Genomic DNA, 12137 nt, shown 5'->3' on the forward strand with positions numbered 1-12137 from the left:
CTGGCAGTTTGGAGAAATTCCAAGTTTTTGTGGTCGGTTCTGACCTGTATTTGGTGACGGGCTCCTTCCAGGTGATGTCACCAGGTCTCAAAAGCAGTCTTGATGGCTAAAAGTTCTTTTTCCCAAATGGTAAAGTTGCATTCAGCAGGTTTTAATTTTCTGGAATAATAGGCACAGGGAAATAAGGGTCCACTGTCTTGGCATTGTTGAAGAAGTACAGCCCCCACTCCAACATCGGAGCATCAGCTTCTACGATAAATGGACAAGCGGGATCAGGGTATTGGAGAATAGGTTCTTGCATGAAAGCTTTTTTGAGGTTGAGAAAAGCTTGTTGCTCTGTATTACCCCATTGAAATGGAACTCCTTTCTGGAGAAGATGGGTGAGGGGCACCATCAAGGTGGCAAAGTTGGGAATGAAGGTTTGGTAGTAATTGACAAATCCCAAAAATCGTTGGACATCTTTGGCTCGAGCTGGAGGTTGCAAAGTTTGCAACGCATCGAGTTTTCCGGTGTCCATGGTGATGCCTTGGGAGGAAATGACATGTCTTAAAAAGTCGATGGAAGTTTGGAAAAATTGGAATTTTTCTAACTTGGCATAAATGGTGTTGTTGGAGGCGCTGGAGTACTTGTCATAGGTGGTGTAGGTGGGTCTCTTTAGAAGGAGAGTATATCTAAATGTCATCAAGGTAGATGACCATGAAGTGGTCAATAAAGTTGTTGAAAATATCATTCATAAAATGTTGAAATACTGCTGGCGCATTGGTGAATCCAAAAGGCATGACGGTGAATTCTAAATGGCCGCAGCAGGGTGCCGAAGGCGGTCTTCCATTTGTCACCTTCACGAATGTGAATGAGGTTGTAAGCGCCTCGCCAATCGATTTTGGTGAAGATAGTTGCCGTGCGTAAGCGCTCCATGAGTTCAGAGATCAAAGGTAAAGGGTAGTGGTTACGAATGATGATGGAGTTGAGTTTTCGGTAATCACAGCAGAGTCTTAGGTCTCCAGTTTTCTTTTTGACAAAAACTACTGGAGCAGAGAGTGGGGAAGATGAGGGTCGGATGAAGCCTCTGGCTAGGTTCTTGTCAAGAAAGTCTTTTAAGGTGGCTGATTTGGGTTGAGACATTGAATAGAGGCGTCCAGCAGGAAGTTTGGTGTTGGGTAAAAGGTCAATGGCACAGTCATAAGATCGTTGGAGGGGTGGGTAATTGGTCTGCTTCTTTTTCATTGAAAACGTTGGCAAAGTTGGAAATATCTGGTGGGAGGGTGCCGGCAAGCTGGGCAGGACGTTGAGTGGTAAATGGTGAATGAATGTGGTCTACACATTGTAGACTGGGAAAGGAAACATGGTTTTGGACCACACGATATGGGAATCGTGGGTTCTGAGACATGCTAAGCCAAGGAGTATAGGAAAGTGGAGACCTTTGGTGACATAAAATTGAACAGATTCTTCATGGAGCGCGATGGTTAAGGTGAGTGGTTGGGTCTAAAATTTGATTGGTCCAGACAAGAGAACGCGGCCATCGATAGAGAGAACAGTGCCTCCCACTCCCAACCCCTCCAGCCGGTGCAGAAGGATACCATGGTCGATGGTATCGAAAGCTGCTGAGAGGTCAAGAAGCACCAGGACAGAGGACAAGCCCCTGTCCAGGGCCTGCCAGAGATCATCCATCACACTGACCAAAGCAGTTTCCGTACTGTAGCCGGACCCGAATCCAGACTGCTGAGGACCTAGATAATCGGCTTCTTATGTCTAGAGCATCTATTGCCACCTGTGATCAATGAATTAATAGAGTATCTTATGGGAGTAGAAAATTGAACACTTTATTATACACTAATATACATCCTTCGGGATCAAAGAAATATGGAATCTGCATATATGAAAACAATATGATATATATAAATGAGAAAAATAAAACATGGTATTCTAATCCCTAAAACCCAGCAGAATTCATTATCACCATTTATAGCAAAGGTTATAATTAAGTGAGAGGACAGTCATCCTGGCCTGAGTCCCTTTGTTCCTTGGTGGGGAAAGTCTTTGGTTCAGGCTTATTTAGCTTGTTCAAATTTGTAACGTTGAGGTCTCGCTGACCGTCTGGAGATTCTGCTCAACGTTTAGTTTTTTGATGCTGTGCTGACGAGTTTTCCCCCGCCGGAATGGCTGGATACGTAGATCTGCCACAAAATAAAGCAAAACTCAATTAGGACTTTTGAAAGTACATATTCTCTGCCCAACATTTTGGGGTTTTTTGGTAATGCAAAATATTTTAATAAATAGAGAAGAAATTGTTTACCTGCCTCTCAGTATTGAGTATGTTTGGGGGGGGGGGGGGGGGAATGGGATTCCAGCCTTGAGACAGACTTTTGTTAAGAGTATCTAAAACTTGGCAGTTGCCAAGAAAACTAAATATTTGTGCCAGACACTAAAATTCCAGTACATATTAAAAATAAGCATGCATCATAAAAGTACTTGTTCTTTGCTCTTTACTTGGGATGTGTGGTTGCGCAGCCATGCACCTCAGAGGGAACAATGCTTGGGAAATATATAAATATGCATCTACATATAAGCAGGATGGATACAATGGGAAGACAAGATTAAATCTCCAGTCAAAATTCTCATATAGGGAGTGTAATTTTCCTGTTCGGATGGGAATTTGAGGATAAAAGGTGGATCTTGTAGTCTTTTCTGCCAGATTCAATGAGAGTAGGATGTCCAAATACATTCAGAGAATCTTCTTGCTGTTGGAAACAGTTAATTTGCCAGGCTAATTGCTAACTGCCATATTCCTTCCCCCAAATAAATTCTGCTACTGATCAATGTTACCTAAAGCCACAAGCTACAGTGGGCTTTCTTCATTGAAGCTGGCATCACAGAAGAGGCGAGATGAGCGTTTCCCCGTCCGAGCAGTAAAAGGAATAGTTTTCAAAGCTAAAAAAGGACAGTTCAGGGAAGAAAGAAAGGAATCAAAGACAGGAAAAGAGAAAGGAAAAGCAGTAGTCAAGTGAAAGAAAGGGTTTTTCGAAGAAATATACCTTGATAGTACAGCTGCATTAGTGTACTTACTAAAAAAAGTTGTCTAGGGAATGGCTACCTGCTCTCCCCTTAGAGACTCTCCAGAGCCATTGAATACCCCCCCAAAACACCCCATGTCAGATTCAAGATCAAGATGCCCTTGAGTGAGTTATTGTCTGAGTCTGTGCAGTTTCCTTGGAAATAATATCTAAGTGATTATCCAATTATTTCCTCCTCCCAGGTTTCCTAGTTTGGCAACAACCTCATATTACCAGGTGTTCCCCATCCAATACTAACAAATTATTGCTGTGGAGGAAAGTAGGAGGCAGGAGCATTATGGATACCATCCTGAGTACCTGAACCAGGTGGAATAGAAAACAAACAAACAAACAAACAAACAAAGCTGAGCTCCTCAGTTCCTGAAATTAGTGGAGTTGGCTATATGCTGAGGCCATGGTACAACATTAACCCCAAAATTGCCTGTTTGTGAGATGGATGTATCCTTTGAGAATCCAAGGCAGAGAAAGATACAGGTATATCTAAATTGAGTGTGGTGTCTTGCAAGGTTTAGTAAATGAACATGACTTCCAAAAGAAATGATAAGGCTTAAGAAAGGCAAAAGGGAAGCAAGTCAAAAAGTCAGAAGTAAATGCCAGAAACATCTTTTAAAGTCCCACAGAGCTTCAAGATCATGTGCCCATGTGTAGCTAGCTTCTGCCAACCTGTACAAAATTTGCCAGGAATATTTAAACAGACTGGTTTGGATCCAAATTTGGGCACGCATTAGGGTTACAGAAGTAGAGATACTTATTATTTCTATCACCACCACACACAGAAATCTTTCTGGGTTTCTGAAAAGGCTACATATCATGGAAGATACAAGGAATTGAGGGGAAGGAGTGGGGAGAACCAGAAGCAAAGATACCCTTCCATGATCAAAGCTCTAGTCATATATTTTAATTTCATATTACTTTCAGGAGTTTCACATTTTCACTGTACTACAGCATGTATTCTACAAGTTTCAATCCCCTGCATACTGTAGTATTTTTCAGGGCGGGAAGGCAGTGGTGAAATCCAATTTTTATTTTTTACTACCAGTTCTATGGGCGTAGATTGATGGGCATGGTGTGGTTTGGTGGGCATGTCAGGGGAAGGATACTGCAAAATCTCCATTCCCACTCCAATCTGGGGCCAGCCAGAGGTGGTATTTGCCGGTTCTCTGAAGTGCTCAAAATTTCCACTACTAGTTCTCTGAATTACTCAAAATTTCTATTACCGGTTCTCCAGAACCTGTCAGAACCTGTTGGATTTCACCCCTGCAGGAAGGGAAAATTTGCCTTCATCAATCCGATTGCACGTCTAAATCTAAACCCATCTTACATATGATGATTTATTATTTGTACATTTGTACATAATTTCCTGGATTGTATTTTCTATTTCTGTTGATAGGTTTAAATAGTTTAATGTTTTGATAGTGCTTTGACCATATTGCCCCTGAATAAAAGAAGCAGGATAAGATTGTAAGAAAAAAATTACAGTTCACATCTGCAATAAGGAAAATTAAGCATGCAGCTTCAACGGACCTTAGAAATGTGCTACATAGTGATACCTTCTCAACCAGTGTGGACCCCAAAGAAATAAAAACCATAAGCCAGCTTCTTGCTACCCAGAGATGTGTAGGAAGATACTCAACAGTGCCCATGAAAAATATGAAAAATATTGCTATACCTAATTTGCTTTTTCACCTAGAGCCAGGTATCTAAAGAGAAACAGTACATTTGGGTCAAATTATTTGTAGCTCACAAAGGATCAATTTGTCCTGCCAATAGGTTTCTGAGCAGTTCTCACTTCCTCTTTGAGCCTCTAGGGAGGATCCTGCAGAGATTTCAGAATTTTTTGACGAAGCTGTCAATTTCCCTTCTTACCTGAAATAATGTCTTCAATGGCACCATCCTTTTCGTCATAAATGAGAGGCTCTTTCACCATCTGCTTTTTCTTCAGCTCAGACATGAGGTCCATCTGTTGTTGCTTGGCCTTTTGGGTAGAAGATAGCTAAGGAAGAGAAACCGTTGCTATGGTTACCCATGAAACTGAAGGTTTCTGTAAAGCCAGCTTACCCAAAAGTGTTATTTGGGAAGTAAGTTCACTGAATGGAGCAGGATATGCTGTAGATTTTGGAACACAAGGAAAGGATGAGAAAATCTTAACCCATACCTTGGGTACTACCGACTCCTCTTCTTTGGCAGCTGCTTCTTGCTTCTTCCACACTTCAATATCTTCCTCTGCATTCTTTATGTTAGTGGAATGAGAGGGGGAAAAACTCAATAATCCCATTAAGCAAACATGTATATCACATGTATATCTCAACCTTAGTAAACTTTGCTGGTGAGTAATTCTGGGCATTGAAGTTCACACATCTTAAACCTGCCATGGTTGAGAAACACTACCCGATCTAGGCATAACCCATACATAAAATCATCTGCTACAATGTCCTTCCTATCAACTACTACTTCAGCTTCAACCACAACAACACACAAACACACCACAGATGCAAACTTAAAGTAAACCGCTCCAGACTCGACTGCAGGAAATACGACCTTAGTAACCAAGTTGTTACTGCATGGAACTCACTACCTGACTCAGTAATATCATCAACAAACCCCCAAATTTTTACCCTTAGACTATCCTCTCCCGATTCCTAAGAGGTCAGTAAGGGGTGTGCATAAGTGCACCAACATGCCTTCAGTTCCCTGTCCTAATGCATCTCTTTTACTAGTATCATTTATATAAATATTGTTTTATCTTTGTATACTATCAATACACACTTGACAAAATAAATAAATTAAATTAAATAAAGTTAAAGCTACAATAAAAAAAAATACACCAGTACTTTACTGGTGAAAGAAAAAAGTTTTAAATAGTTTCTTTTTTTAATACCAGAAGGGATTAAGAAGTAAGATTGAGCTGATATTATTGGAAGAAACTGTAGAAATTGTAACTTCCTTGCTTATGAATTACATTCATGCAATTTTCTGTGAATATCATCAATAGGCCTTTACCACAAGGCTGTTTTGTATCCCTCAGTAATAATTGTCATAAAACAATAGAATAATAGAGATTACCAGCAAATGCCATCTACAAATGAGGTTTTAGGTTAAAGAAAACCCTAATTTTCTGATCAAGCTTCACAAAAGTTCAGTAGAGGAAACTACTTCAATAATCTTCATTTTGCAAAAGTGATACAGGAAAACAGAAGAGAGCAGCCATCTTGAGAATCCACGATTCAGGCAAGAGATGAGCCCAAATAGTCTCCTTGGGTCATTAGGCTAAAACATTAGGCTACAACATATTGGAAACAGTGTTGTTGTTGTTTTTACCTGGTATGCTTTAATAAAGCGTACAAATGTAGGGAAGAACATAGGTGGGGTAGTAGTTTTGGGATTCTCCCCAAAGTACGTCACTGTTGACTCATATGACTCCTATGGAGCAAGAAAAAACAATAACTGAGTCACACTTATGATTATAAGAGCCATTCTGTCAATCACAAACTTTTTGTGATCTATCTATCTATCTATCTATCTATCTTTCTTTCTTTCTTTCTTTCTTTCTATCTATCTATCATTTCTATGCTTTTGCAAGGTGATTCTAGATAGTTTAAAATTATAGAAACAAATTAAAAAAGCTAAAAGATTAAAACAAATCAACGTAACAATATTATTAAAACTGCACTAAAACCATGCCTACAAGAGCCAAGAGCGGACAAGACCAGGATGAGATCGTCTTATCCTGTCAGCAGTGAGCAGCCTTCTCATGGCTCCAGGGTAATCCACAAAGCCAGGCTTTGATACTCTTCCAGAAGATGAAAAGGAAGATGCAGTTCTGACCTCCAATGGAAGAATGTTTCACAGGGATAAGACCACAGCAGAAAAGGCTTTTCTCCTTGATCCTGCCTGCTTCAATTTCTTAGCAGACAGGATCTGTTAGCTGGCACAAGTTATGGGGCAGGCTTGGCCCATCAGGGAGAGACGGCTTCTTAGATATGTTGGACTCAAACCATATAGGGCATTAAAGGTAACCACCAACACCTTGAATGGGATCTGGAAACAAACTGGCAGCCAATGCACTTATAAGTAGAGTCTGAGGAGTTCCCAGAACTGTGCACCCATTGCATTTTGCACTAACTGCAGCTTTTGAATAGTCTTCAAGGGTAGCTCAATATAGAATGCATTGCAGTAATCTAGTCAAGAGTTAACTAGGGTATGAGTGAACATGGACCAGGGTAGGGTCTCACGATCCAGATAAGGGCACAACTGGTGCACAATTCAAAGTTGCACAAAGGCCCTCCTAGCCATCCAGAATTAATGATGATAAACTATCAGACCTTCTTGCACCCACAGCATCATGCTGGGGGTTCTGTTGAAGCCTCTTGTCTCCCATCCAGATCCTTATAGCCTCAAGGCATTGAAAAAGGACACTCACAACATTGCTTGGGATTTAAGTCTATGGATGTACAGTATAAGAGTATACAACATCCATTTAAAACATAATTTATGGTATGAGTTCATAAATGGATTGTGGAAAAAGAAATACAGTTCTGATTTCCCAACATGTGGATGAATTCTCTTCCAAGCTCATAGACATTTGTTGCAAAACCTCATTTAAATTAAGAGGTATGGAAACTTTCTGCTTATTTTCTCCTTACCTGGGCAGTTTTACTGTCTGATTGTAGCTTTTCCATCAATTCTATGTTTGTCTTTAGAAAATCCTTGAGTACGACACTGTCATCTTGGCGCATGAATTCTTTGCGTGTTAGTTCCATGCCCCGCTGTAGACTTTTCACATCTTGAAGCACATTGTCCAGTGACACTATAAAGGTGGGAAGGAAACGAAAAAGCATGGAGAGGTGAAGCAAGATCAGCCAGTCTGGATTACTTCTGCCTCACTAACTTTCATTTTTAGATTCATTATTTTTATAGGGCTGACACTCTTCTACCTATTGCTATTCTATATTTTTCATAGGGAAAGGGGAAAAGCAGCACTCTGTTTTTCACTCGGAAACTGTCTCACTGTTCTCTTCTTTCCCATAATTTACCACTCCATACCTGTCCCTGCTTTGTCCAGAAAATGCAGCTCAGTGGAAAAATTCAGGAGCTCAGGATATTTTTCTTGGATGACCCGAACTATATAATGAAGTAGTGTCTGTTTCCGGTCTGTTGATTTCATGTCCAGAAGCTACAGAAAGAAATAGCAATTAGGTTAGGAAAAAAACTAAGATATCAAGCCATTGCAGGACACCTGCCCTTTCTGTTGCTGCAATTTTCTTCCCACCTCCTTTTAATTCCCATGGGTTTGGGTGATGTATTTTATAAACATACCTCTGATATTGTGAAGACATGTCCTTGGAGTATAGTACTATCATTCCTGATAACGTGAGCATCATCAGGGAATCCAAGGTAAGGAAAAGCTGAATGTCTCATACTATAGTAACTTAGGAAAGATTACTAGAAAGCACAATCTACCACTATTATGAAAATCTGTTTGAAATGTTCAAGGACACATATTGGGTGGTGTGTGTGCATGTGTTTTTCCACTGGGCCTGATGCATAATTGGAGCTCTGCATCTTGCACAACACTCTCAGCCTTAGCTAGTTCCTGATTTGTGGCCACAACCAACTTCCGAGTTCACACCCTACTGTTAGGCCATGTTTTCCTTCTAGAAGCAGGTCCTAAGGATTTTATGCCTTCTCCCCACCTACCGCATCAAGGCTCTGCAACCGGAATCCATAAGCTGCTCCCCGTTTGCTGCTGTTCAAATAATTTCCAAATGCCAGAATAATCTATGGAGAGGCAGACAGGCAATTAAAATGAGTCATATCTCTTAGCTGAATCTAAAAGCATTGATAGGCCAAGACAGGGGGAAGAAAACAAGAGAATATAATTTTATCTTATCGCATAAGAATGGTCAGCTACTCAGGGACAGATACATCAATGATGACTTTGAAAGATTATACATATTCATGAAAAAGTATATGAATGGTTATTAATCATAATAATCATAATGGTGATTTTACTATGTCTTTGATTTCCAGTTATCCTGGGAAAGAGTGGGTGAAAACCTCATGTTCCACCTTTAGGCTTGGGAAATAAATGTCTACAATGGCTCTGATATCTTTATAGCATAATACAGTGGTACCTCATGATATGAACCCCTCATCATACAAATTTTTCAAGATACGAACCCAGGGAATTTTTTTGCCTCTTCTTACGAACTTTTTTCACCTTACGAACCTGCCAAGCCGCCACTGAGATTCCCCGCCTCCGGACTTTCGTTGCAAGCCATGCACAGGTTTTTGCGATCCTGGGATCCCCTGAGGCTCCCCTCCATGGGAAACCCCACCTCCTGACTTCCGCATTTTTGCAATGCTGTAGGGAAATCCCAGGAGGGGAATCCCAGGATCGCAAAAATGGGCGCTCTGCTGGGCAGAATAGGGGGGACAAAAACAGAAAGAAAAGACTCATGGAGCTCAAGGGAGGAGAAAGGTGTGGGGGCGATGAGGAGAGTGGGGTGGACAAAACGGGAGGGAAAGGCTCATGGAGCTCAAGAGAGGAGAAAGGTGTGGGGGAGATGAGGAGAGTGGGGTGGACAAAACGGGAGGGAAAGGCTCAGGGAGCTCAAGGGAGGAGAAAGGTGTGGGGGAGATGAGGAGAGTGGGGTGGACAAAACGGGAGGGAAAGGCTCAGGGAGCTCAAGGGAGGAGAAAGGTGTGGGGGAGATGAGGAGAGTGGGGTGGACAAAACGGGAGGGAAAGGCTCATGGAGCTCAAGAGAGGAGAAAGGTGTGGGGGAGATGAGGAGAGTGGGGTGGACAAAACGGGAGGGAAAGGCTCAGGGACCTCAAGGGAGGAGAAAGGTGTGGGGGAGATGAGGAGAGTGGGGTGGACAAAACGGGAGGGAAAGGCTCAGGGACCTCAAGGGAGGAGAAAGGTGTGGGGGAGATGAGGAGAGTGGGGTGGACAAAACGGGAGGGAAAGGCTCATGGAGCTCAAGAGAGGAGAAAGGTGTGGGGGAGATGAGGAGAGTGGGGTGGACAAAACGGGAGGGAAAGGCTCAGGGAGCTCAAGGGAGGAGAAAGGTGTGGGGGAGATGAGGAGAGTGGGGTGGACAAAACGGGAGGGAAAGGCTCAGGGACCTCAAGGGAGGAGAAAGGTGTGGGGGAGATGAGGAGAGTGGGGTGGACAAAACGGGAGGGAAAGGCTCAGGGAGCTCAAGGGAGGAGAAAGGTGTGGGGGAGATGAGGAGAGTGGGGTGGACAAAACGGGAGGGAAAGGCTCAGGGACCTCAAGGGAGGAGAAAGGTGTGGGGGAGATGAGGAGAGTGGGGTGGACAAAACGGGAGGGAAAGGCTCAGGGAGCTCAAGGGAGGAGAAAGGTGTGGGGGAGATGAGCAGAGTGGGGGGGGCAAAAACGGGAGGCAGGGACTCATGGAGCTCAAGAGAGGCTCTTTTCTCCTTGCTTCGTTGGGACTCCCTCCCCGCACTCTGTCCACCTCAGCTTTGTCTGGCCGCCGCTTTTTTTTTTTAAGCCTTAATATTTTGGATTCTCCTAATGGGCTTGCACGCATTATTGGCTTTTCCATTGATTCCTATGGGAAACATTGTTTCATCTTACGAACTTTTCACCTTACGAACCTCGTCCCGGAACCAATTAAGTTGGTAAGAGGAGGTATTACTGTATTTCTAGACATGCATAATAGAGCAGAATTTTGTTATGACAAATTATTGATTGTGTCACATAATCCAATAAGTTCATGAATCAAATGGGCTCACATAGCTGATTCTGTCTGCTGTCAAGCTCCAAGAATCAATCTTCCTTCCTTTTGTTCCTTCCTTCCTTCCTTCCTTCTTTCTTTCCTTCCTTCCTACTTTCTTTCTTTCTTTGCTTTTTCTCTTCATTCCTCCCTCACTCCTTCCATCCTCCCACCCATACCCACATCACAAATTCACAAAGAAGTGAACTGGGTAGACTTCTGTTGCTTAATGTTATTAAAAATTTGTGCCTGTGTGGCATACTAAATAACTTTGAGACAGTCCAATTTTCAATCTCATGGGATTGTTGTGTAAATGTTGGGAGGAGATTAGAATACAATGCATGCCACTGACTTCCTGGAGGAAACGTGGTATACACATCTAACAAATAAGTTAAACAATTAAATGAAAGTATTCTGAGTTTGTATGTAGACAACAGTGTGCAACTCGGTTGTCAAATTTCTGGGAGCCACCTTCATTATTACTACCCAAGATCAAAGAAAAATTGTCCTTCCACTTAAATGATTGTGGAGACCTTATCTTTAAGGAACCTCACCTCTACAATCTGACGCAGTTTGGCAGATGACTTGACTGATATTGAAGCAACAATCACAAAATTTAGTTGCTGCAAATGAAATGTGAGAATGACATAATCAGATTTCCTACTTGGTTTGACAACTTCTGACTCTAATTTCCTACCTACCTTAATTGATATTACTTATTTGAATTAAATGTGGACATTTTAAACTCAGTTATCAAACCTCCAAAATATATGTTTCCCTGTTTTGTGACTTTACTCCACAAACATTTCTTAACATTTTTTTAAAATCATGAAATTAGCAATCAATATTTTGAATACAACTAGAACAGGAAGAAAACAATATTTTTTAAACACAATTTTAACTGCCAGCACTGCTAGATGCTGCATAAAATACTTAATAATCCTAGGTTATCATGCAATATGTAAACCTGAATCTTTTCAGATAATGGCAATCTTTTCTCCGAGGTAATTTAACATGGCTTGGGAATTCAAAGACAAACCCTGATAATGACACAGTGGGTAATTCCACATAAAGGCTTAGCAAGGGTTAGAATTATTTCCACAATCTACCACAAATGGTAGAGGGAGACAAATAGTTGGTAGAATATTTTTTTTTAAATGTAAAAAGGATTTGCTGCCTGCTGCTTTGCTATTTGATGTCTTAAATGCCAGATTTGTTGCTTTCTCTCTCCCAACAATATTGGATGCTTGAAAAATGCTTCGCTACATTTAGCCCCATCTACTTCCTGTGCAAAGTTGCAATTTACATTCTGCTGCTCT

General features: G+C 41.6%; 1 protein-coding gene across 6 annotated transcripts in view; it reads right to left on the minus strand.

Annotated features, from left to right (window-relative positions):
* Positions 1–1795: 1795 nt before the first annotated feature.
* FMNL1 (formin like 1) overlaps positions 1796–12137 on the minus strand; it is a 122213-nt gene continuing 111871 nt past the window's right edge. For 3 of the 6 annotated variants that reach the window (XM_070766949.1, XM_070766952.1, XM_070766948.1), the window contains 8 exons: positions 11373–11441; positions 8769–8849; positions 8115–8244; positions 7715–7878; positions 6390–6491; positions 5227–5301; positions 4938–5064; positions 1796–2174 (listed from right to left, as the gene is read on the minus strand). In XM_070766949.1, coding sequence (XP_070623050.1) covers positions 2062–2174; positions 4938–5064; positions 5227–5301; positions 6390–6491; positions 7715–7878; positions 8115–8244; positions 8769–8849; positions 11373–11441 — 861 coding nt within the window. In that variant the 3' untranslated portion in view covers positions 1796–2061. Of the gene's footprint in view, positions 2175–4740; positions 4772–4937; positions 5065–5226; positions 5302–6389; positions 6492–7714; positions 7879–8114; positions 8245–8768; positions 8850–11372; positions 11442–12137 lie in introns of all 6 variants that reach the window. The other 3 variants (XM_070766951.1, XM_070766953.1, XM_070766950.1) reach the window with 3 other exon arrangements.

The sequence above is a fragment of the Erythrolamprus reginae genome, chromosome Z (assembly GCF_031021105.1).
Source record: "Erythrolamprus reginae isolate rEryReg1 chromosome Z, rEryReg1.hap1, whole genome shotgun sequence".
Classification (NCBI taxonomy): domain Eukaryota; kingdom Metazoa; phylum Chordata; class Lepidosauria; order Squamata; family Dipsadidae; genus Erythrolamprus; species Erythrolamprus reginae.